Genomic DNA, 23,077 nt, shown 5'->3' with positions numbered 1-23,077 from the left:
AGATATTTGGGTGTTTCTCATAGGGAGTACTTTTTATCCCTTTAACAATTTCTAAGTACATTTGAAAGGCTAATTTCTTTAGCCTTCAAAAACTTCCAGGTCTGTTTGCCTTGCCATATAGCTGTTCTCTGGGAAAGGGTATGTCATCAGTCATGAAATGAAACTTGGAAACATGTGAGAACAGCACTGCTTCCCTTCCGCGCCTGTCTCCATCCAGGCCATATTTGCTGCAGGGTAGCTTTCTGACTAATTTAACCCTCACAGTATGGCCCGCATCCAGACGTGGTGATGAGGCTATCACAGAAAAGTTTGCCAATACGCTAGGAACCTAGGGCCGCTAACTCAGGGCCTTGTACACTCAAGTCACATAGTACATGCCTATGAACGACAGATGAAGATAACTCACCATCATTAAGCTTCTAAAACATCTTTTATTAATAGTGTTTTATTGTTTCCAGGCAAACAGACCTGGAAGTTTTTGAAGGCTAAAGATTTGTTTTAGAAAATCAGGGGAAGGGCCCTGTGACTCTAAGGTGCTGATATGTCACCGACAGTCCCTTATAAACTTAGTAGATTAGAATCTGTTGGAAATGTGACTGGGTGATCAAGCTTTAGATATTTATTCCGAGGTAGTAGTAGCCTGACTTTCCAAGCTATGCTTGCTTCAAAGGCACATCTTTCTTACTTAAAAAACCACTTCCCTCTTTCAGACAATTCCTGAAATATCTCCAGCATGCTACAAGGTACCTAAATAAACCTCAATATCTCAGTAAAAAGTGCTGGCTTTTGATTTGGTCATGTACATATACGAGTAATAACACTGCAAGCTTTTGTTTTAACTATACACCTGTCACAAGTGAAGATTCAATTTACATTTAATAATCTTGCTTGTGTTTTTGTGTGTATCTTTTCCCATAGTTAATGCTAATGTTCAGTTTCACTCGCATGCCTAAGTGGCTCAAAAGAAGAATATTTAAGGAAAGTGTGAATATTATAACTAGGTAGCATCTTTATAGCTATATACTTCTGCTGAGTGGTATCATGTACAGTGTAAACCATGAGCAGCAACCCAAAAGGAAAAAGAAAAGTTTAGGTTATTTCTGGCCTACTAATTGCTAAGTCCAACATACTGGTATGTCAGTCACTCCATGTATAAATACAGGCTTCCAGAGAATGGCTATATTGCTTTCCTGAGACACTCAACAAGTGGAATAGAGCCTTAGCAGATGAATAGGACGCTTGTATAATTGACATGCTCACACACCTGAAGGTGTCATCAGACACTTGGGAATAAACACCTTAGTAGCTGGAATGAGATGAAATTCATGAGCCACGGCTGAAAAGTAGTCTTTCATGGAAAATCAGAAAGTGTTTTTTTCCTTTAAAAACCGAGTAGGTGCAGAATGATTCGCTGTTATTAGCAACTTCACTTGTATGTTGCATTTAGGAGAAAAACCCATATAAATCTCTTCTGGCTCCCTGATAGCCACATAACACAATTTAGATTCTATCTGGTTTCAGGAGGGGTGCATACAGATTATTAAAATAAAAAACTCTGTGTCATTGCATTTCCACCAGGTCAGATTCTATTCTAGTGCTATTTGGCCCTTAGTTGAAGCTTTTCTTAATGCTGTACACATTATGGGCAGCACATTTCATCTTCCCAAAAGGAAAAAAGCACTTCCCACCCAACAGCAATAGAGCATGTGTTTTTAGTGTCTCTGGTCGTGGTGAAGTGGTAGGCAGTCATTTGGTGCTTATTAAAAATACAAAGCGTTCAGCTTCACCCTTGACCAAATTTTCTGACTACCATTTTCAGTTATTTTAAGAAACCTGTCCAGTTTGATTGTTCCCTCGAAGCCCCCTTTTCACTTTCCATCCCTGCCCTGAGAATACACTGCTGGGGGTGTGAAACCCACTGGGCAGTGGCTGGTGAAGGGAACTGACTGCTATACAACATGGCAAATGCTCTTATTTTCCTCCCCCCAGGCCTCAACTTGAAAGGCCAAAGGGTAAAGGATCTCGAATCTACATAATTTTGCAGACAGTAAGTGTTCAATAACAAAAGTATAAATTCCTGTTCTTGAAATGTCCTCTATGTATGCAAATGGTCACTAAAAATGGATTCTGATCCAATTCTGTCCCCACAAAGCCAATTTCTAGGCAATGTGAATGTCCCTTTCATTTGCTTTCATGGACCTGTCAATCCAATGCAGTACAAAATGATAGTTCGCAATTTAAAAACTCATCTAAAAGGTGTCAATTATTGTGTCTAATTTAGTCACAGTTACAGCCTCCAGACTCATATAAGCAAGAATAAAGTCAGGATTGGGTACAATTTAAAACCAAAGGCTGGATGTGCTATAATTATGTCACCTTTTAAATACATATGTCCCCCATACTCTGGTTTCTCTTCAGATCGCATAAATCTTTCGCCTTTTAAATACATATGTCCTTATTTTGTCTCTTAATTAGTAGATAAAATGGGGAGTTACTCTCCCAGTTAACATGTATTCAAGGTCCACTGGAACAACTGGTATAGCTGAACAGTTTGTCTACACCAACAAAATGTATATGTTGGCTGATTACCACAACCTCAGGCGTGTGGTTCCATGTTGTAAAATGGCTCCTGGGGGGGGGGGTCAACAAGCAGCCCTTGATCTTAAACAAGGAAGACACTACAGATTAATTCACTACAGCAGGAAATTTTATTGCAGCACATTTGTCTTATAACATCCGAGGAGACATTTCTAAAAGTATCCCCATTGTTTGCATATTGACAAGCAATCACAAGCTTTCAAAAATAAGTTTTCTGAAAGACTGCCACTAATAGTTCCTTTGTCCCTTCATCTGAAAACCGAGAGACAGGCCAAAGTGCTTGGTTTCTAAGAAAGGGGACCGTGATTCAGGCCAAGGGCAACAAAGCAATGACAACAGTCCTGGCTTCGCAGGCAGGACGGGCAGCAGGCTGCCTGGAGAGCACCGAGCACTCTGAGGAGACTGCCTGGCCTTTCATCCTTTGACCCCTATTCTGCAGTCTTGTCCATGACCAAAGGGTTTCCTTACCATCAGGTTACAAGACAAGAGGACGAGTCTTATGGTAATGACTATCTAAGGGTTCTGAACTTTTGCCCCCTTCTCAATTAATAACCTAAGTGTTATATCAAAAGGATCAAAGCTGCTTCTTCAGGAAGACTAAAAACACTGCTCAGAAAAAGGGAAGATATGTGGTAAGTCATTATGGACTTTCTTAGTTATAGATCCTCCTTCCAGCTCCATATTTGATTGACCTTTTTCTAAACACCTTAAATTTAACTTAAAGTACTGTCAACATAAATATTTGTATCTTCTAAATAACTGAAAATTCTAACCAAAACCATCTTCTTTTCTCACACAATTTCTTACAGTTTCATAAAATGTCCTGAAAAGAGGTACACTATAGTAACAGATTTATATTTTTAAAAGTTAAGCCACTCAAACTGCTAGTTTTACTTGATTAAGAATAATCTTTTGCCTTTGAAACAGCATTAGAAGGAAAGGACAGAACAGAGATGAGTTATGTCTTAATTACTATTTAGAAAAAAAAAACTAAATTCATTTCTTCAAAAAGTATCCTTCAGGCAAAGAACAGAGTCACTTCCCTAACAGACCTGTGCTCAGGAGATGAAGAATATGAAGCTTTTACCTGAATGCTTGTGGGAAGCCATGGCTCAGAGACCGAGTTCAGCAGCGGCACCTAGACCAGTCCTCCCTGGACCCCAGCTGATAAGGCTGTGGCTCATTTGTGAACATACATTTAAGGGGAAGCAGCCACCACAAAAATAACTGAGAGCAGATGGCCCACCCCTCCCCAGAGATCACAACCTTAATCCCACTAGAAAATTCTTAACCATTTTAGGTGATCCAAGGGAGAAGAATAGGACACAGTAAAAATACCAAACACTACATATAAATACCTGTGCAGCTACTCAGCATCCAAATTAGCTACAGAGCCAGAGAGGCCACATAGAAAGTCATCCCTGTACCGGAATAAAATTTGGACTCAGCCCTGGCATAGCTTAACGCTGAGCCACCCTTGTTAACCCACTTTTATATGCCGAAGGAGCTTGTATTTGGCCCTACAAATAATTTACTTTTGTGCTATTAATGGTCAAAGTAACTATAAGAGATAGACTTATGCGACCCGTATAATTGTAAGTAATTAGACATTATGAATATAAACATCAAGGATATTATTTATGTCCTCCTTCTTATGGACCAGATTAGCTGAATTACTGAAAAGAACAACTCTAGTACCATATATATCTCCTTAGTGTCAGGCACAGCAGGGTAGGACAGAAACATACACGCCTATACCCACCATGTACACAAGGAAAGAGACTTGATGTCCCACAAATGAAGTATCTTGCTTTTCACTATAGAGACAATACATGTGAAGATCTGGATGAGCATGAAGATGGCAACCTATCATGCTGTAATACCTCAACAGGCCATCCAATCGCTGGAGGCTGGTCATTAGGAACAAGCTCTAGGAAAAGACAAGGTCCTCAGGATGGCCTGTGGGTCCCTCCATGATCAGCTGCCTAGCTCCTTCTCTGGCCTCCTTCCTGTCCCCCTCACCGTCACTCCCTTCAACTCCAGCCTCCTTGGTCTCTGTGCTATCCCTAACACCCTCCAGACACGGCTCAACTCAAGGTCCCAACACTGATTCCCTCAGCACCAAGCCTCTCACGGTTGCTTCTCTGCATCCTCAAGGCCTTCCTCCAAGTCACTTTCTCAGGGATGTGTTCTTTGACCACCTTATTTAAAACTGCAACCATGCTCCCTGCCCTTGCATTTTCTAACCCTTATCCCAGTTTGGCTCCACAATAATTATTTGTTGAAAAAATGAATTAGAAGAAGCAAAAGGTGTTAATCAAGCCTCCTATAAAACCAAAACATGGTTCCACCTGGAACCCTAAAAGTGGCTTTGGCCACTGAAGTTTAAGGAAGGCAGCCAGCCTTCATTCTGCATCAGGCCCTGAGCTTAGTACCTTAAAGACACTATCTCATCCAGGGAATGTCACTGGTTTCGGCCCCATTCATACATCTCCCCTGCCAGGGTGAGGGCTGACAACATGCTTGCTTTACTTGTCTTCCTATTCTCAGCATATAGCAGGTAAGTGATACGTGCTTCATAGATAAATCAGTGAATGAGTTTCACAATTCTTACTGTCTTCAAACATTTAGTGAAAAGTTCATCTAAAAGACAGCTGAGCCTGACCAGGTGGCGCAGTGGATAGAGAGTGTCCGACTGGGACCCAGAGGAGCCAGGTTCAAATCCCCAAGGTCACCAGCTTGAGCGTGGGGTCACTAGCTTGAGTGTGGGATCATAGACATGACCCCATGGTCACTGGCTTGATTCCAAACATCACTGGCTTGAGGCCCAAGGTCGCTGGCTTGAGCAAGGGGTCACTCAGTCTGCTATAGCCTCTTGGTCAAGGCAGATATGAGAAAGCAATCAATGAACAAAGGAGCCACAACAAAGAACTGATGCTTCCAATCTCTCCCTTCCTGTCTGTCCTTATCTGTCCCTCTCTCTGTCTCTCTCTGTCTCTGTCACTAAAGAAATAAATAACAGCTGAAATTATCAGTGACTCCTAGTTAGCTGAAAAATGTCATAACAATAAAAGCTGGCCTATGTTAAAGGAAAATTACATGATAATGTAAAAAAAAGCCTGGGAAAAGAAGGGAAGTGACACTGTTCTCCCCATGACTCTAGACTGCTTTTTATCCAGCCTGATTACATTATGGCAGGGAGCTTGGCCAGTCTGAACAATACCACACCCCTAAAATAAACTTAAATGTTTCACCCCAAGGAAATGCTCTACTAGATGATTAACCTTTATGAACCCTAAATTTTAGGTTTCAGTGAAGTAAATTTTTAGGCAGAGCCAAGGTCTTCTATGCCCAGGTTGTAGTACGGTGAACAATAAAACAAGAGTGCCAAATGCTTTCTTCTAAAAAGTACATTTCAAGCCATGCATCAAGAGGTGTGTTCTTTTAGCAAGTGCGGTAGTTCCATTAGCCATCCGATCAATTTTAAAAGCAACAAGAGAGTATGTATGGACAGAGGGACACTGTTAAGAAGTTAGCAAATAAATATAAATCTATTTTGTCTGAAACAAGGTAAAATACAAAAACCAAGATCATTACTTCTTGACCATTAATTAATTAGTTTATTATGACAAGTCAGTGAGAGCTGAGAGCTCGGCACTACAACAGTGCATTTATTCCATCTGCAACTTACTTCAACCAGGTTAACTCTGCCTTCCTAAAAATTTCAGGAAGCGTGACCACTGCCTACTCACATTTGTGCCCACACTCATGGCTTCAAGTCCCAAATCTCCAACTCTAACGAAAACAAAACACAAAAGACCCTTTTGAGGTGAAACACAATTTCTCAGTAAGAATACCTAGGAATTTTGCCATCTTGGACTAGGACTTCAGAACCCCTGACGGTTAGCGCATGCCCAAACAATCACTGGTTTCAGTAGCGTCTGAGCCAACTTCATTACACATTAACAGTATGATGTTAGTAATACCTTTAATAATCACTGTACTGTTTACAAGTCGCCTTTACATACTGTTGGTTGAGCTGGCTGGTGTTTGATTAACAAATCTCTTCAGTGGATGAAGGCCACATTTCAACCTTTTAGTCTTTCACACTCCAGTGTACATCAGGATGATTTTTCAGTGAGTTGTAGGCAACAAATGTCCCAGGCGCCCCCTTGTATGGGATCCTCTGAGAAACATTTACTTCAGAGGTTATGTACACATTCTTGTCTTCAGCTAAGCAGTTACATTTTAACCTATTCTTGGTCCCCATCTCTAGATGATAGCACCTTATCCAATGATGTCTTTTATAAGATGACACTTGCGGAACAGCTGTCCTACCCTGCTAAGTACGTGGTGAGGGGTCTTTTGCTGCTCATAGACAGTAAGATCCTTCCTTCTAAGTGTACCAAGATCAATATACAAATGAGTGTCAGGCAAGGCAGAGCATGGTATTATAAAAGATATAAAGTGGTACTGCAACTTAGCACAGGCAGTGGTCATATCAGGTTTGGGGGGGATCAAACAAGACTTGATGAATGTGATAATATTTGACTTGGTCCCTGAAGAACAAGTAAGACTTTAGCACAAGGATAAGAGGAGAGGGAACTGCAACAACAGGTACAATGTCAGCAAAGATATGGCAAGAACACAGGGCCTGCCCCAGAAGCAGAACATAGCCCAGTGAGGGCAGGAACATGGGATTCGGAAGTGGTGGCACATCAAGGTACAAAGAAAGGAAAAGCCAGAGTGTGAAGGGCCTTTCTGTGACTGGTCCAAAGGAGGGGTGATGCCAGGGCAATGTGAGTGGTGAGAAGAAGGGTGGATGCTGGGGAAGAAAGTCTGGAAGCAGGGAGGTGTGGAAGGTATCATGGTTGTCCAGATGAGCCACAGGGGGCACTGAACGAATGAGAGCAACAGGGACAAAGGACATGGAAGTAAAAGAAGAGATGTAAGGGCCACTGTGGCAGGACTGAAAGGACAGGTTTGACTTATCGGAGGGGAAGGAGCTGGCGATCCCTCTGATGTGGTGATTCTGGGTGCTCAGGGAAACAATGGGGGAATCTGGGAGGTAGTATGGTCTGGCAAGAGTGGGACTTTAGGCCTGACCTGTGGTGGCGCAGTGGATAAAGCATTGACCTAGAAATGCTGAGGTCGCTGGTTCGAAACCCTGGGCTTGCCTGGTCAAGGCACATATGGGAGTTGATGCTTCCTGCTCCTCCCCCTTCTCTCTCTCTCCCTCTCTGTCTCCTCTCTAAAAATGAATAAATAAAATAAAATAAAAGTTTATTAAAAAAAAAAAGAGTGGGACTTTATTGGGGGCTTTCAAATGAGGCTCTTCTGAGATGTCAATAACTAAATTCTTCTAATGAAATCTACATGGTCAAGACAAGAGAGAAACAAGGTTACTGGTGAGGTTACAGCGGAGTCAGGTTTATAGGGATTCTCGCACTGCAATCTAATCCCTGAGTCCGTACCTCAGAAACGCCGCCTGGAGGATCAAACTTCCTGAGTTCAAAGAGACGCAGCCTAAGAGGCGAACACAGCAAATTCAGTGACCTAGTTGGCCTGCATCTCAGGAGTTCCTCGTTCACAGCTTGGCTTGTTCTGACCCTTCTTCCTTTACTACACTTTTCATTTACTGAGGGAATTTCCAAATGATTAAAAATGTATTCAGCTACGTAATGTCTAATCACTGATAGCACAGCTGAAACCAATATCAATACTGTATATCAACTGTAATTGAAAAATAAAAAATCATTAAAAAAAAGAAAAGCTTATTCTGACAATTACTGGCTATTCGTCACGGCCAGAGGCAAGAGGCTGATGACAATCTGGAATGGAGTCTTCGTGGGTTTACCAGAGGTTTGAGCTTCATTTTTTTTACATTCTTCTTCCCCTCATGCCTTCTATTAAGTTAATGTACTGTAAGTTTTTTCCCAATATAACTTTGTCAGACTACTCGTCCCTTCGCCAACAAGAGATCAGGTATCTATCTAGTCATGCACTATGACACGATGGGATTCGATGCTAAGCTCTCCCAAGGATTTCTCGTCCTATGTGCTCTTGCCATCTCATGTTCCTGTCAATCTTTATGGCGGGAAGAGTACTTACTCTTATTGACAAGTCAAATTTTGCAAAGTCACTGCTTAAACTTCCCAATTCAGGGCATATCCGTCAAAGGGTAAAACAAAGGAGCCCCCCAGAACCACCTGAAGGGCTATTTCATCCTGCAATATCCCAGTGAAAGCAAAGCTGGGATTCTTCCACCCCAAAGGGTCTCCGAGTTTCAAAGCAGAGGAAAGTGTGGCTATGAAAAGCGAAGACCTGTTACATGAAACAAAGAGCCCTGCAAGTTGCAAAACACCTTGAAAATGCTAATTTATTCCAATGAAGACCTGTTCCTTTCACAATTAAACAGGGTTTAGAAGGTTTTCTGGTAACATTCACACAGAGATTAAGAATTTAAACGTTTCCTTGTAACATTCACACAGAGATTAAGAATTTAAACACCTACCATGGCCGTTGCCATGTGATTTTTGGAAATGTCATCCCATGATTTGTAACAGTTTCAAATGTCTCCTGTCCCCAAAGTTGACCGCTTTCTACATGGCTATGGAACTCTCATCAAGATGTATGAACTATCCTAACCACATGGTACAGAGACGTTTATGGATCTCTAACCAGAAACCACCATAAGAACAACACTGAACAAGTGACTTTCAAAGTAAGCCACATTGATGATCTTGGATATTTAAAAAATTAAAGCGGCATTTAAAAAAGAAGATACAGAGAAAATAATAGAAAACAAACAGAAAACAGAAAGTTTTAAGAGGGAATATATAATACACATACAGAATCTCAGACCAAGGGAAAATGAATGTATCATGAAACTGAGAAGCTGATAGGGATAAATCTGTCATATTTTAGGTGTTAAAATTCTCTTCCAGTCTATTTCTACCACCCACTTGTGACATATCTGTTTTATTTCCATGTTGCCATGTGCCATGACTCAAAACACCCTTTCAATTATGCTAAGTCCTGGCATTCACCAAGCCCACCTGTTGTGGACATTTAAAGCCTCTGATAGATCCTTGAATGCTAAACATGCATGACTTTCATCTATGATTTACTTGGTTGATAATATCCATTAACAAGAAAAAAAATCCAACAAATCAAATAAGCTTCAATCTCGTGTTTGTGTGTGTGTGTGACAGAAACAGAGAGAGGGACAAACAGGGACAGACAGACAGGAAGGGAGATGAGAAGCATCAATTCTTTGTTGCGGCACCTTAGTTCATTGATTGCTTTCTCATATGTGCCTTGACCAGAGGGCTCCAACTGAGCCAGCCGCCTTGGGCTTGCCAGTGATGTTTGGGCTCAAGCCAGTGACCATGGGGTCACGCTCAAGCTGGTGACCACAGGGTCTCAAAGCTGGGTCCTCAGCATCCTAGGTCGACACTCTATCCACTGCACCACCACCTGGTCAGGTTCAATCTTTTTTTTTTTTTTTTTTTTTTTTGTATTTTTCTGAAGCTGGAAACGGGGAGAGACAGTCAGACAGACTCCCGCATGTGCCCGACCGGGATCCACCCGGCACACCCACCAGGGGGCGACGCTCTGCCCACCAGGGGGCGATGCTCTGCCCCTCCCGGGCGTCGCTCTGCCGACCAGAGCCACTCTAACACCTGGGGCAGAGGCCAAGGAGCCATCCCCAGCGCCCAGGCCATCTTTGCTCCAATGGAGCCTCGGCTGCGGGAGGGGAAGAGAGAGACAGAGAGGAAGGAGAGGGGGAGGGGTGGAGAAGCAGATGGGCGCTTCTCCTGTGTGCCCTGGCCAGGAATCGAACCCAGGACTTCTGCATGCCAGGCCGACGCTCTACCACCGAGCCAACCGGCCAGGGCAGGTTCAATCTTTTTATTCTTAAAGTTACTAATGAAGATCAACCACCTTGACCAGAGATATTATCACAGTACCTTATGACCCCTGCACTTCCTGGCCTGAGATCCCAACTAGTAATATAAAATCTGTCTTCATTTACCAAAGGGCTTTAATTAATACGTAACGTTATTATGCACTGGTGTTTTCAATTCCTAAACAGGGACTAGCCCTAGAATTCTGAGTGAAGGTTGGTAAAAGTGAACAGAAGCAGAAGTGGGAGCACAGAAAAAGGAAAGAGGCCAAGCAGTGAGCTGGGTGTCACTCAGAAGTCTAGATTTTTTTAGGCAGTAGGGTTGATTAATAGTCGGGGCAATTGGAATTTAGAGGATTGACAGTCCCTAAGGTGAAAACCTCACTTGGTCCCCAGATGCCACATTTTTCCCAAGGGCCATTATTTGTCTGCCTGAGCAGATGAATCTCAATTTGGATTCAAAGTAGATATTCACAAGAGGATCCAGGAGGGTGGTAGTCCATAGTGAGTCACAACTAAGAGAACAAACACCAATAATTTTCTGAGAAAGGAGCTTTTCTGTTTGCAAAGACAGGCATCATTATGGGAAAAATCAGTGGCAGATCAGAATAAAGGCCAGCGTGCTCGTGTGTGTGGCCTGCCATGAGGCCACTGCTGGGGTGGGTAGCTTGCTCTCCGTCAGTCTGTGCCTAGCTAGGACAGACAGAGTATAATGGGGGGAAGTTTGTGGGTGTCTCCATCTTCATAATGACAGACTGAAAATTACAGACACCGTCTAGTTCAATCACCTCATTTTACAGATGGGGAAACTAAGACCCAAAGATGGAAGTGAACTTGCTTCACTGTATTAACAGCAGCTCCAGTTCTGTGACTCGAATGTCCAGACTTCCGAGCACTATTCCTTACGCCATATCAAGCTGCTGCCAGTAATGGATCTTTACTCATGACAGTATAAAACCTAAACATGAGCTTTATGGTCAATGGGGTTCAGGATCCCTTGACTTTTGATAATCAGCAGCAGAGGCTAGGTGTTTGGGTCAAAGAACCCAGACTAAGGGACAGCTGTAAGATCTGTAGATGACCACTTTGCAGATTTTCTCAGGCTACAGCCAAAGTGGAGTCAAAGAGACCACAGACTTCAGTGGAGATAACTGGGAAGTAGCAGCTGAGATAGAACCAAGAGAAAAAAGGACCAGGATGATGGAGGAGCAGAGGGTTAGCCTGAAATAGCTGACACTCAAGGAACACGAGTGAGCGGTTTCAAAGGTGTTTAAAAAGTCAGGCAATATATTCACTACGCCAGGCAGCAAGGACATGAACAGAACCACAGGAACACGAACTCCAGCAAACAGAACATGAGAGGAGTCTGCAGCTAGAGAGGCAGAAACTACCAGAGGTCATGCACTTGACAAGATTACAACACGTTTACTTCAAATCCCAACCTTTCTTGTTCGTTTTCAAGCACTGTGATACTCAAAGAGAACAAATATGTGAATACATACCTACTGTAAACCAGACCAGATTTTCTAAGGTATGGAAACCAAACAAAGATCGATGCTTATTATCGCTTCCAATGGAATTCAGACTAAATGGTTAAGACTGGATTACAGCTATTTTTGAAAAATTTCCCCCAAATAAATTAAAGCCTAATTTTATATAAGATTGTTTGAATAACTAACATTGTTCTAAGACAAATAATTTGAAACCTGCCATGAATTTAATATGGCTATATCCATTTTTTTTTAAGTTCCAAAGGTATGTAGAGTAGTAGCTAAGGTCATGGATTCTGGAGCCAAAATGTCCAGAATCGAATCCTTCCTCTAACCACTTACTGGTTGTGTGCAAGCAAGTTATACTTAACTTCTCTGTGACTCAGTTTGCTCACCTGTAGAATAGGGATAACAATACCTATATTAGGTTGTTTGGAGAAATAAAGTAGTAAATATCTGTAACATTTAGAACAGTAGTTGGTATGGCCTGGCCTGTGGTGGTGCAGTGGACAGAGTGTTGACCTGGAATGCTGAGGTCACCATTTTGAAACTCTGAGCTTGCCCGGTCAAGGCACACATGACAAGCAATCAATAAACAACTAAAGTGAAGCAACTATGAGTTGATATTTCTCAAGCCCCATCCCCCTCTCCTCTCTCTGTAAAATCAATAAAACAAAATCTTTAAAAAATTTTTTTAAAACAACAGTAGCTGACACACTGTAAGCACAAAATATTTATTCAAGTACACTCTAAAAATATGGCTGTCCCAAGTAGAAGATTTCTGCAAAAGAGGAATTTATCTTCAAGTTCACCAGTTCACAGAGGATATGTGGAGAAGAGATAAGAGCTCAGGATTTTGGCCAAGAGTCAGCTGTAAGGCTTATGGGCCTGAGAATGCTTGGCGCACCAGACAGAAACTCTAAAAATCCTAGTAACTCAGAGGACTCAGCCTCTGGCAGTGGGACAGCCCAGAGGGAGAGCTGTATGTCCCACACAGATAAGGAGGGTTCAGGAACAGGTGATGGAAACTTAGGGAGAACAAAACTCTGCTCTCTTGATCCTCTAGTGCAAATGAAAGACCTGCTAGATCGAGGTCACCTGCTCAGGCCTGGGGTGAGGAAGGCTCTTCCCTACATTCCTCCCACCGAGTAAGGGCTCAGTGAGCCCAGTGGATGACTAGACTTTCTAACATGAGGTGACTAATTAATGAGGCAGGCCACCCATGTTTCACATTTCTTATCTCAGGTTGGCCTATGAAGGTCAACACTGAATAGAGGCTACCTGGCCCTGACCTGTTGGCTTAGTGGATAGAGCGTCAGCCTGATGAGAGGATGTCTCAGGTTCGATTCCCAGTCAGGGCATACAAGAGAGTCAACCATTTGCTTCTCTCCCACTTCTCTCCTCCCTTCTCATATCCAAAGGCTGGACTGGTGTGAGCATCAGCCCTGGGCACTGAGGATAGCTTAGTTGATTCAAGCACTGGCCTCAGATGGGGTTTGCTGGGTAGATCCCAGTCGGGGTGTATGTGGGAGTCTGTCTCTCTATCTTCCCTCCTCTCAAGAGGAAGGAAAGAAGAAAGGAGAGAAAGGAAGGGAAGTGAAGGGGAAGGGAGGGGAGGAGAGGGGAGGGGAGGGGAGGGAGGCAGGAGGGGAGAGAGGGAGGGAGGGAGGGAAGAGGGGAGGGAGGGAGGGAGGGAGGGAGGAATAAAAGAGGCTACCTATACTATGAGAAGAGTAGTTCCAGTCAGAGAGAACTTTAGCTTTGTATTATGTGAGTTAGTTCGTAATGAATGCCAAAGACATGCTCTAAAAGACCCTGCCCTATTAGGCCACTGACAGGAAGCGGTCAGCTCAGGTGAGGTAAGGTTGCTTGTGAGGAGACTCAGCTTCAGAGGGCACAGAAATGACTAAGATCTCATCGGTGGCAAACTAAAATGTTCATCGTGTACCTCACTCCTGACCAAAGACACATTGTGGTCATGCGCAGCCCAAGATGAATTCAGGTTAACACCTGGAGTTGGAAAGACCAACAGACTGGTATCTGACCAACCCGTGGACAGACTATGTGCTATAATGGCAACTGTGCTGCGGGAAAATAATCCATGGTGAACCAGAACCTATGAACGATTAGTGACTAGGGGAGAGAAACTGTATTGTCAGGTCCACTGATCTTACCCATGACCCGTGAGCCCCAAAGCTGGTTCCCTAGGAGGAAGGGCTCTTTCAACCCTGTGATCTCTACTCAACCCAAGAGAATACAGAGAAGGGAGCAGGGGCAGGTCACCACCCAGGGAGGCAGGATAGGAGCCGGGGCAGCTCTGGGATCAGCTGTGGGGGGAGAAAGGAGAAAAAGGACAGACTGGTCCAAAAGACTCTCTGAGGTTCCTTTGAAACTCCCATAGCCTTCTCTCCTAGTGGCCTACAATCATCTCAGGCCCATATCGTTCAACCTCCTTGACTTGGCTATTTTGACTATAATTCTAAAATCGGGACTTTATCTGGGTTAACTATAAAATGAACAGGTCACTGGTGAGTGTTAATGAAAGAAGCTATGAAGTCCTCCAGTTACCAGTGATACTATGTAAAATACTTTATAATGGAAATATTTCTCAGGTAGAAATTTAGAAAACTGTTCATTGTTTTATATGTTCACAGTAATTCTTGAAGTTTCCATTTCCATGACTTCACTGAGTGGTTTTCATTTTATTTAATGGGATATAATTTACACACCATAAAACTCACCCTTTAAAGTACACTCTTTAGTAGTTTTTAATATATTCATAAAGTGGTGCAACAATCACCCCTATCTAAGTTCAGAACATTTTCATCACCAAAAAAGAAACCCTGGGCCTCTCAGTTGTCACTCCCTATCCCCCCCCCCCCCCAGTCCCTGGCAACTGCTAATCTACTTTCCATCTCTACAGATTTGCCTGTTCTGGACATTTCATTTAAATGAGATCATATAGGTGTGACCTTTCGTGGCTGGTTTCTTTAACTTAGAACATCATGTTTTCAAGGTTTGTGCATGTTGTGGGTGTGTCAACACTTCATTTTTCTAGCCAGATAACATTCCATTGTACGGATATGCCACATTCTATTTATTCATTCATCAGTTAATGGACAAGAGTTGTTTCTACTTTTTACTCATTATGAATAACACTGCTATAAACATTCTAGTTTTGTTTTTGGATTTATTTCTTAAATTTGGTGTTTTTTAAAGGTTTGAAAGAGTATATAGTGAAAAGTCTTCCTGCCCTGGCTGGATGGCTCAGTTGGTTGCAGCATCATCCCGAAGCACAGAGGTGGCCAGTTTGATCCCTGGTCAAGGCACAGACAGGAACAGATCGGTGTTCCTGTCATCTCTCCCTACCTCTCTCATTAAAATCAATCAATAAACTATTTTTAAAAATATCTTTCTCCCCTTCCATGCCAGTCTCTTAGTTCCAGAGATACTGGACATACAAAAAACAGGTGGCTGCATACATCTTTTTCTTTTTCGAAAACATAATGGTGATATACTATGCATACTCGTCTACACTCTGTCTTGTCTATTTCATATATTTTAGAGAATTTTCCATGTTAGTACAGAGACTTCCTACTTTGTAACATGTCATAGTATTCCACCGTGTAGATATACCACAATTAATTTAATCAGTCCCTTATTTACAGACATTTAAGTTGCTTAAAGTCTGTTATTACAAACAATGCTATAAGAAATATAGCAGGTTTAAAATGGGATGGACCGACTCAAAGAGGCAGTGAGTTGAATCAGACTGCCTTCCTCTCGCTCCCACCAGGCGTCTTGTGCACTAAAAGAATAGAATTGTGAAATGTCCAAGGGGAGGGAGAGAGAAAAGGGAAAATGATGAAAGGGTCTCTAGTGGGTGAGGTGGAACGCAGTGATGCTTACTGAAATGGCAGGTTCCTTTTGTTCACGCAGGGCTAATGCCATCTGGAAATCCTATGCCAACTATGCTGAGGTTACTCTCAGTTAATAAGCCACCCAGACAGGAAGTGGCTCCTGATTCCAAGTCTAGTGCTCTTTGCACCAAACCACAAGGCCTCGCCAGTGAATTACAAACAAACTCAGTAGAATAGGCCCTGGCCGGTTGGCTCAGTGGTAGAGCGTCGGCCTGGCGTGTGGAAGTCCCGGGTTCGATTCCCGGCCAGGGCACACAGGAGAAGCGCCCATCTGCTTCTCCACCCCTCCCCCTCTCCTTCCTCTCTGTCTCTCTCTTCCCCTCCCGCAGCCGAGGCTCCATTGGAGCAAAGATGGCCCGGGCGCTGGGGATGGCTCCTTGGCCTCTGCCCCAGGCGCTAGAGTGGCTCTGGTTGCAACAGCAACGCCCCAGATGGGCAGAGCATCACCCCTGGTGGGCTTGCCGGGTGGATCCTGGTCGGGCGCATGCGGGAGTCTGTCTGACTGTCTCTCCCCGTTTCCAACTTCAGAAAAATACAAAAAAAAAACAACTCAGTAGAACACTTACCCTGACAAAGTGCACATATGCTCACATAGTGCAGGCAACATGACAGATTAGCGGCAATGAAGAATTTACCTCTCAAACTTAGTAATTACCAAGTCTTTAGACTGAAAAGCTAAAAAGGACATAAGGTATTTGACTTCCTACTGTTCATGTTCTTTTTATTATTATTATTATTATTTTTTAGCTAGTTTAAAAATGAAAGGTGGCTTCTCAACTGGGGATTATAATGGAGCAATGTGAACTCGGCACAGTCCTTTTGGACTGTTAGACTGGCAGCATGTCAGCGCTGTGTATCATCAACCAAGCGCACAGCTCTGACTCACAGGTCTGACCTTAAGTGCCTCTGGGAGGACAAAACACCATACTTGTTCATTCTAGAGACCTAGTAGGGAACTTCTCAACTTTTCAACTCTGTCTGTATGCGAGTTTCAAATGAAACCTGTAAGTGTTCCTTCTTTAAAGCAGAACAGTAGCTTGATATCTGTAGCCTCAAAACCAGTCTTTTCTGTAATGGACACTTTTTTTTAAAGATTATAAGTAACTGAAGCCAAGTGACTCGTGTTCTATTTGTCACTGATTTACCAACTTAAATTGGGATGTGAGGGCGATCTGGCTGCGACATCTGTCACCCCATTGATCGCCAGGGTTGATTCGGCTGATCTGGCTGGCTAGGCAGGTGTCCCCTTCCTCCCTCACCGCTCCATGTGCGTCCCTCCCGAAGCTGCGCGCTCGGTCAAAGAGGACGACCTTCCCCGATAGAGAGGACTATTCTTCAGTCAAGGGTATATGAGTAGATGCACTCCCCTACTAGAACCTCCAAACAAGTCTCAAGCTCCAACTTAAATTGTACCTCCCTGTCTCTCTGAACAAACAAGAAAAATAAATGTCACTAGCATTCACACTCCAGTCTCACAGCTAACACATAAAAAGTCAACTCTTTGGTTCTCAGGAAAAGGGGTTGATGTTTGTAAATCAGCTCAGTATATGTAAGTCATTTTAAAAGTATGCCTACCAGCTATTTTTGTTCGATGTTAAAACTGGGTTCTTCAGTCATAGTGCTGTGACAATTCAGTGTGGTGAACCACCAGTATTATAAAAATCATAAAACTGAATTAATTTTCATTCACTTCAAATGGTCTGCTCATCTAATGTCACAAATCAATGCTAAAGCCTTTCTAAGGGATATTGGACAAGGAAGTGTACAGAGAAGAGACTAATAATTCAGGAGCTCTGAAACCGGCCATTTAATTTTGAAACATTTTTAGCAAGTACAAAACCAATTATAAGTTAACTTTGTAAAAATAAAATCAGATAACATTGTAAAAGTTAAATGAACTTTAAGCTTTCATTTAATGAAAACAACTGTGAATGCTGGGTGACTTGACTCTTCTGTAACTCAAGAAATGAGCAATAGATGTGGAGTCAAGAAACCCGGATGGAATCTCTGACTCAGGTGAGCTGCTCACTAAGTTAATTTTTCTTTCTCATTGATAAAATGGGAACATTAATACTATCCTGCTTTCCCTATATAATTGTTTTAGGAAGAAAATTAAATCATGTGTCCAAGTAATGTTTGAACTGAAAAGTAATATCAAAATAATATATTTGTAAAATAATACATATATATAGATATGCATACACACACATGCGCGCGCGCACGCTCACATACATAGTTAATCCTTGAACAATGTGGGGGTTGGGGCGCTGACCCCCAACACAATCGAAAATCCATGCATGGCTTCTGACTCCCCGAAAACATTACTACTAATAGCCTACTCTTGACTGGAAGCCTTAACGTTAACCACTGATTAACACATATTTTGAAGCTGTATATATTACATACATATATATTACTCTTAAAAAAAGTAAGCTAGAGAAAAAATGTTATTAAAAGTCATAAGGAAGAGAAAGTACATTTTCAGTATTTTTTCTATTTAGAAAATTAACTTTAACATGGTGACATTGATCAATAAGAAGGCATAGGTTTCAGGTGAACATTTCTATAGCATTTGAACTGTTGATTATGTTGTATACACATCATCCAAAGTCAAATCATTTTCAGTATTTTTTAATCTGCCTATTAATGGATCTGTGCACTGTAAACCTGTGATGTTTGACGGTCAACTCTATATAAATCAGGCTCTGTACCTAAGTAGGTAGTGTCTGCTTATTTTTCAGGTGGATACAATTTTGGACATGACTCACAACTTTCACAATAAACACATATATTTATCATGCACCATAAAAGTTGAGATCATTATGAAAATACTGACAATCTCCAAACTTTTAAGGATATAGAATTGAGAAAATAGTCATAGGAGTATTTTAGTTTTACTTAGGGTATAGCTAGCTAGTTAATCCTCTTGATATTTAGTTAATATTTAGTTCTTCGCAAAGGCACAAATGAGTAGCTGGGAACAAATGTACAATAAGTAAGCTCCACATAATCTTAGTTTTCTGCTTTGATCTAAAAATCAAAAGCATATTCCTCTACATATTTGTAGTTGGTAATTTTAGTTGCTTTTAAGTAATTGACAGGGTTTATCCTTCATTGTTTAAATGACTTGGACAACTCTCAACTAAAGAAAAAATAATTAAGATAAGGAGAGTTAGAAGACTTTTATTCCAGAAAAATTAAGTAAAACAAGGAGCAATTTTTATTTCTGTTGTATCAATAGAGAGGGTTGGAGATTTAGTAACAACTTGAAGAAGTGAGTTAATCCCTTTGTAACACAGCCAAGACAGAGTTTATTTTCCTACTGTTATGATGGTAACTTAGAACACATAGGACAACAATATCAAATATCAATTCCCTCTGGAGTTGTAACTTTCTAAATGTAGTAATTACTAATTTGTCAAGATTATCACTCAACATACAAATAATTTCTACATAATAATTTGAACACCAATTCCACTTTTTACATCAAGTTCTCAAATGCTATCAAAATAAAAACCAGGTACTGTTTTCATAAAATAAGACTACAGGTGCTATAGGTAGATAAAATAAGACATTAAAAGATTAAGTGTCTTCCCTTAAGGGGGGGCAAGGTCAAGCTAAGAATAGAAGTTCAAATCCTGTCACCTGTCCTAATCATAAATCTAGGACACTTTCCATCTTCCTGCTAGCAATAAGTGCGTAGTATAATCAATTTCCATGTTTTAAACACATTTTTCAATAAAAAGAATTCTTGAAACTGATTTGTTGAAATATTTAATAAAGGGTAGTCCTGTGTATATGAACTATAAAGTACTTACACACATAACAACTTTTTCAAGTGATATTTAATTTTATAAATGTTAATATCTAAAAAATTCTAAAATAATTACAAAAGCTTGAGGCCTAACAGCAAGTAGATAGATACAATCTTCAACTCCTCTATTATACTATATCCAGTAAATCACTTTTACGATCAGTGCTTATGAAACCATCATAAAACAAGTCATCCACTCTCTGAGATCAAAGAGCAAACCAGTGATGGAGGAATCAAACCTTTGCAACCTAATAGTCTCTTCCAAGAACAAAATACATTATTATTTCATGGTACCAAGGAGTTTTTATGGGTTTTAAATGGTTGTGTGTTTGTCCGAGGAGGTTCGTAAAGTTCCCCACCCATATTCCCCACCTAACCCCTGACCCAAAAATTTTTCTAACTTTTTTTGTTACACATTAAATTTTCTTGTAAGGTCCAGAGTTTGGGAACACAGCAATCTATTTCTACCCAAGCAACAGCAGCTGAAACTGAAGTGGAAATTACAGGATTAGCCCCAATAAGGGAGTGGGAAAAACAACTTGGAAGTGCTTTTCTGAGATCTCCTGCCAGCTAACTCCAGAGTGCAAGTGAAGACTTCCAGAAGGAAATTTACCCAGCCAACCCCCTGGGCCAAGGGAGAGCATTTGAACATGACTCTGGGGATTGAGAATAAAGAGAACAACAGCTGGAGCTTTGCAAGAATGCGGGGAGTGCTTTCTGCATAAATAGGGGCGAAAGCCATATACTAGCACCTTTCAGCTCCACCCTGGTTTTATTTTTCCAGTGGTAACAAGAGTTAACAAGAGTGGTTTTTAATCATTTTCACTTAACATCTTGACACCAGGGTTTGGGAACAGATCCAGCATAGACCAATTTAGTCCTCAGTTAACTTGCTCTTCTGCTTTCCAAATCCAATTGATTCTGCTGCAGTGACCAATACTTGATGTTTCTAACACTTTTAAAGATAACCCCATCTTCTCTACAAGAACTGGAAGTTATTTGGCTCCTGACTCAAAGATGATAACAAAATTTACAAGTATGTCACCCTCTTTATTAGGGGTCAGCAGTGTCTGAGTCATTATAAAGTTCAGATTTAAAAAATAAGCCAGCATTCTTCTCCAACTCCATGCCAGAATTCCAGAAAATCCGTTACTTTTAAATTAAGGCCCATAATTTTTTTCCCCAGTAAAACAGGCATTTATTTTATATCTTTCACTGGACTCTATGATAATTTATACACACCTGTATAATGTTTGAAACACCAGACTCCAAGTGTATAAAATATAATAATTAAAACCTACATTTACTTTGCAATGCATCCAAAAATAATGTAGATTGATGGATAGACAGGTAGATGAATAAATATGTGATAAGGCAAGTATAGTAAAATGTTTTTAATGGTAGACACTTAGTGATTGGTATATAGGTGTTCTCTGTAAAATCATTTCAACTTTGAAAATCTACATAATAAAATGTTCGGGAGAAAATAAAATATAGATAAGCAATCCTTTAAAAAACTGACTCCAGCTACACAAGCAGGTACTGGCTTCCAAAAGGCATTTTAGACTATAGGCGCAGAATGTGGTACAATCTGAATGAAGGGACCAAAGGGAGTAGCACAGCTTCCAAGTGGAAGTCATCTGCCAAAGCTGTTGTAAGACTTCTCAGGCAGAATCAGAGGAGCCACAAATTTCTCACAATGAACGACTTGCACACATACAGTTTCAGACTACTGTTAAGCAACTTGAGCTACGGGCCAGGGGAGACCTTTCTGAAGGTTCCCTAATCCATCCACACAGCCCCATCTCAGGGATGACGCTGGAACCAGCCTCCAGCCTCTTAACTACCTTTCCCCTTTTATGGTCATTTCAAGTTGAAAGCATATACTCATCTGTTTCCAAATTTCTAAAGGTACTATAAAAAAAATCTAAATATAACAGATGGGTAAGTGCTCATGGTAACTGGAAACCAAAATGTAACTTCAGCTTTTGCAGGTCAGTTCCTTAACACCATGGCTTTAGTGTAATAGTCTTGCTGAAGGCCTTTTGTCTTCACCCCCACAGCAGAAATATTATCCTGGCTTTGATGAAGGACAGCTAAGTGTTATTCAAAATTATATTTTAAGCTGACATTAATCACCTTTATTTATTTTAAAGTAAGTGTTCTCCAGTATGCCAACATGAACTACAAAACAGTTGAAATATGTGATGTTGTTTTTTATTACTTCTTTGAAATAGTTCAATACACTTTAAAACTCTAACTCAAATGGTGGTAAAACCTCTGAAACATTTCCAAGAATTCTAGGGTACCATGTACTGTAATGTGAAAACCACTAGACTAGAAGAACCTTCTATTTGGACTTTTTTGTTTGTTTGTTTGTTTTTGTGTGTTTTTAATTAAGTGAGAGGCGGAGAGGCAGGGAGACAGACTTCTGCATGTACCCAGACTGGGATCCACCCAGCAAGTCCCCTACAGGGTGATGCTTTCCTGTGTGCCCAGACCAGGAGTCAAACTTGGGACTCCTACATGCTGGGCCAATGCTCTACTGCTGAGCCAACGAGCCAGGGCTACTTGTACTGTTAGTGTTTATTAAATCCATGACCCTTAGGTAATATAAACAACCACTAAACCCTCTCTAGACTTATATGTATAAGTGGTATCTTACAGGTAACTTCCTGATTGTGAATCTCTCCCTCTCCCTATAGAAGCTAAAGCTGACATTTTGCCCCACTATCCTGAACACCAAATCTCCCTTTTTTACTCATATAAACAAGATCCTCTATATCCTAGGCTGGCCTTTAAAGTTTCAACAATACAAACAATGTGACTGCAATGTGAGGGTAGAGGGTAAAGGGGCAGTGTTATATCTGCGTTTGTCTGCTTGCTGGTAGTTAACAACAAACAAAAACTGCCCTGATCGTAAAAACAGATCATTTCACATTCAACTTGCCATCTCTTTTTAGCCACCACCAAAATCGGTGCAGAATCTTAGCAAATTTGATAGCAGCTCTAAGCATGTCAAAATTGAAGCCACATAATCATATGCACAAGGAAGTGTTAAGAGGTGAAGTGCACAGATGCCTGCAGTTTACTTTGAAATATATCCAAAAAATTAAGATGGACCAATGGATCGATGAATATGTGACAAAGCAAATATAGTAAAACGTTCAATTGTAGAAACTGGGGGGTAGAAATACGAGTGTTCATTGTATAACTTCAACTTTACAGTCTGTAAACTTCATAATAAAATACTGGGGAAAATGAAGCCATGTGGTAGGAGGGCCTGTTCCACTCTTGAATATGCTTCAGTGATGTCAGCATACTGATATTAGTGCAACAGGGAGTC

The 23,077-nt window shown here is 41.3% G+C and overlaps 1 protein-coding gene across 4 annotated transcripts in view; it reads right to left on the bottom strand.

The window, feature by feature from the left end:
* FHL1 (four and a half LIM domains 1) overlaps positions 1-23,077 on the bottom strand; it is a 73,303-nt gene that overhangs the window by 8,499 nt on the left and 41,727 nt on the right. The window contains exon 1 of one of the 4 annotated variants that reach the window (XM_066357398.1): positions 3,686-3,833. The exons of 2 other annotated variants lie outside the window; for them this stretch is intronic. In XM_066357398.1, coding sequence (XP_066213495.1) covers positions 3,686-3,707 — 22 coding nt within the window. In that variant the 5' untranslated portion in view covers positions 3,708-3,833. Of the gene's footprint in view, positions 1-3,685; positions 3,834-23,077 lie in introns of those variants that run through there. One more of the 4 variants, XM_066357402.1, reaches the window with a different exon arrangement.

This window comes from Saccopteryx leptura, chromosome X, assembly GCF_036850995.1.
Source record: "Saccopteryx leptura isolate mSacLep1 chromosome X, mSacLep1_pri_phased_curated, whole genome shotgun sequence".
Lineage (NCBI taxonomy): Eukaryota > Metazoa > Chordata > Mammalia > Chiroptera > Emballonuridae > Saccopteryx > Saccopteryx leptura.
Note: the sequence above shows the minus strand (reverse complement) of the source record. Positions and strands in the feature narration are given on the sequence as shown.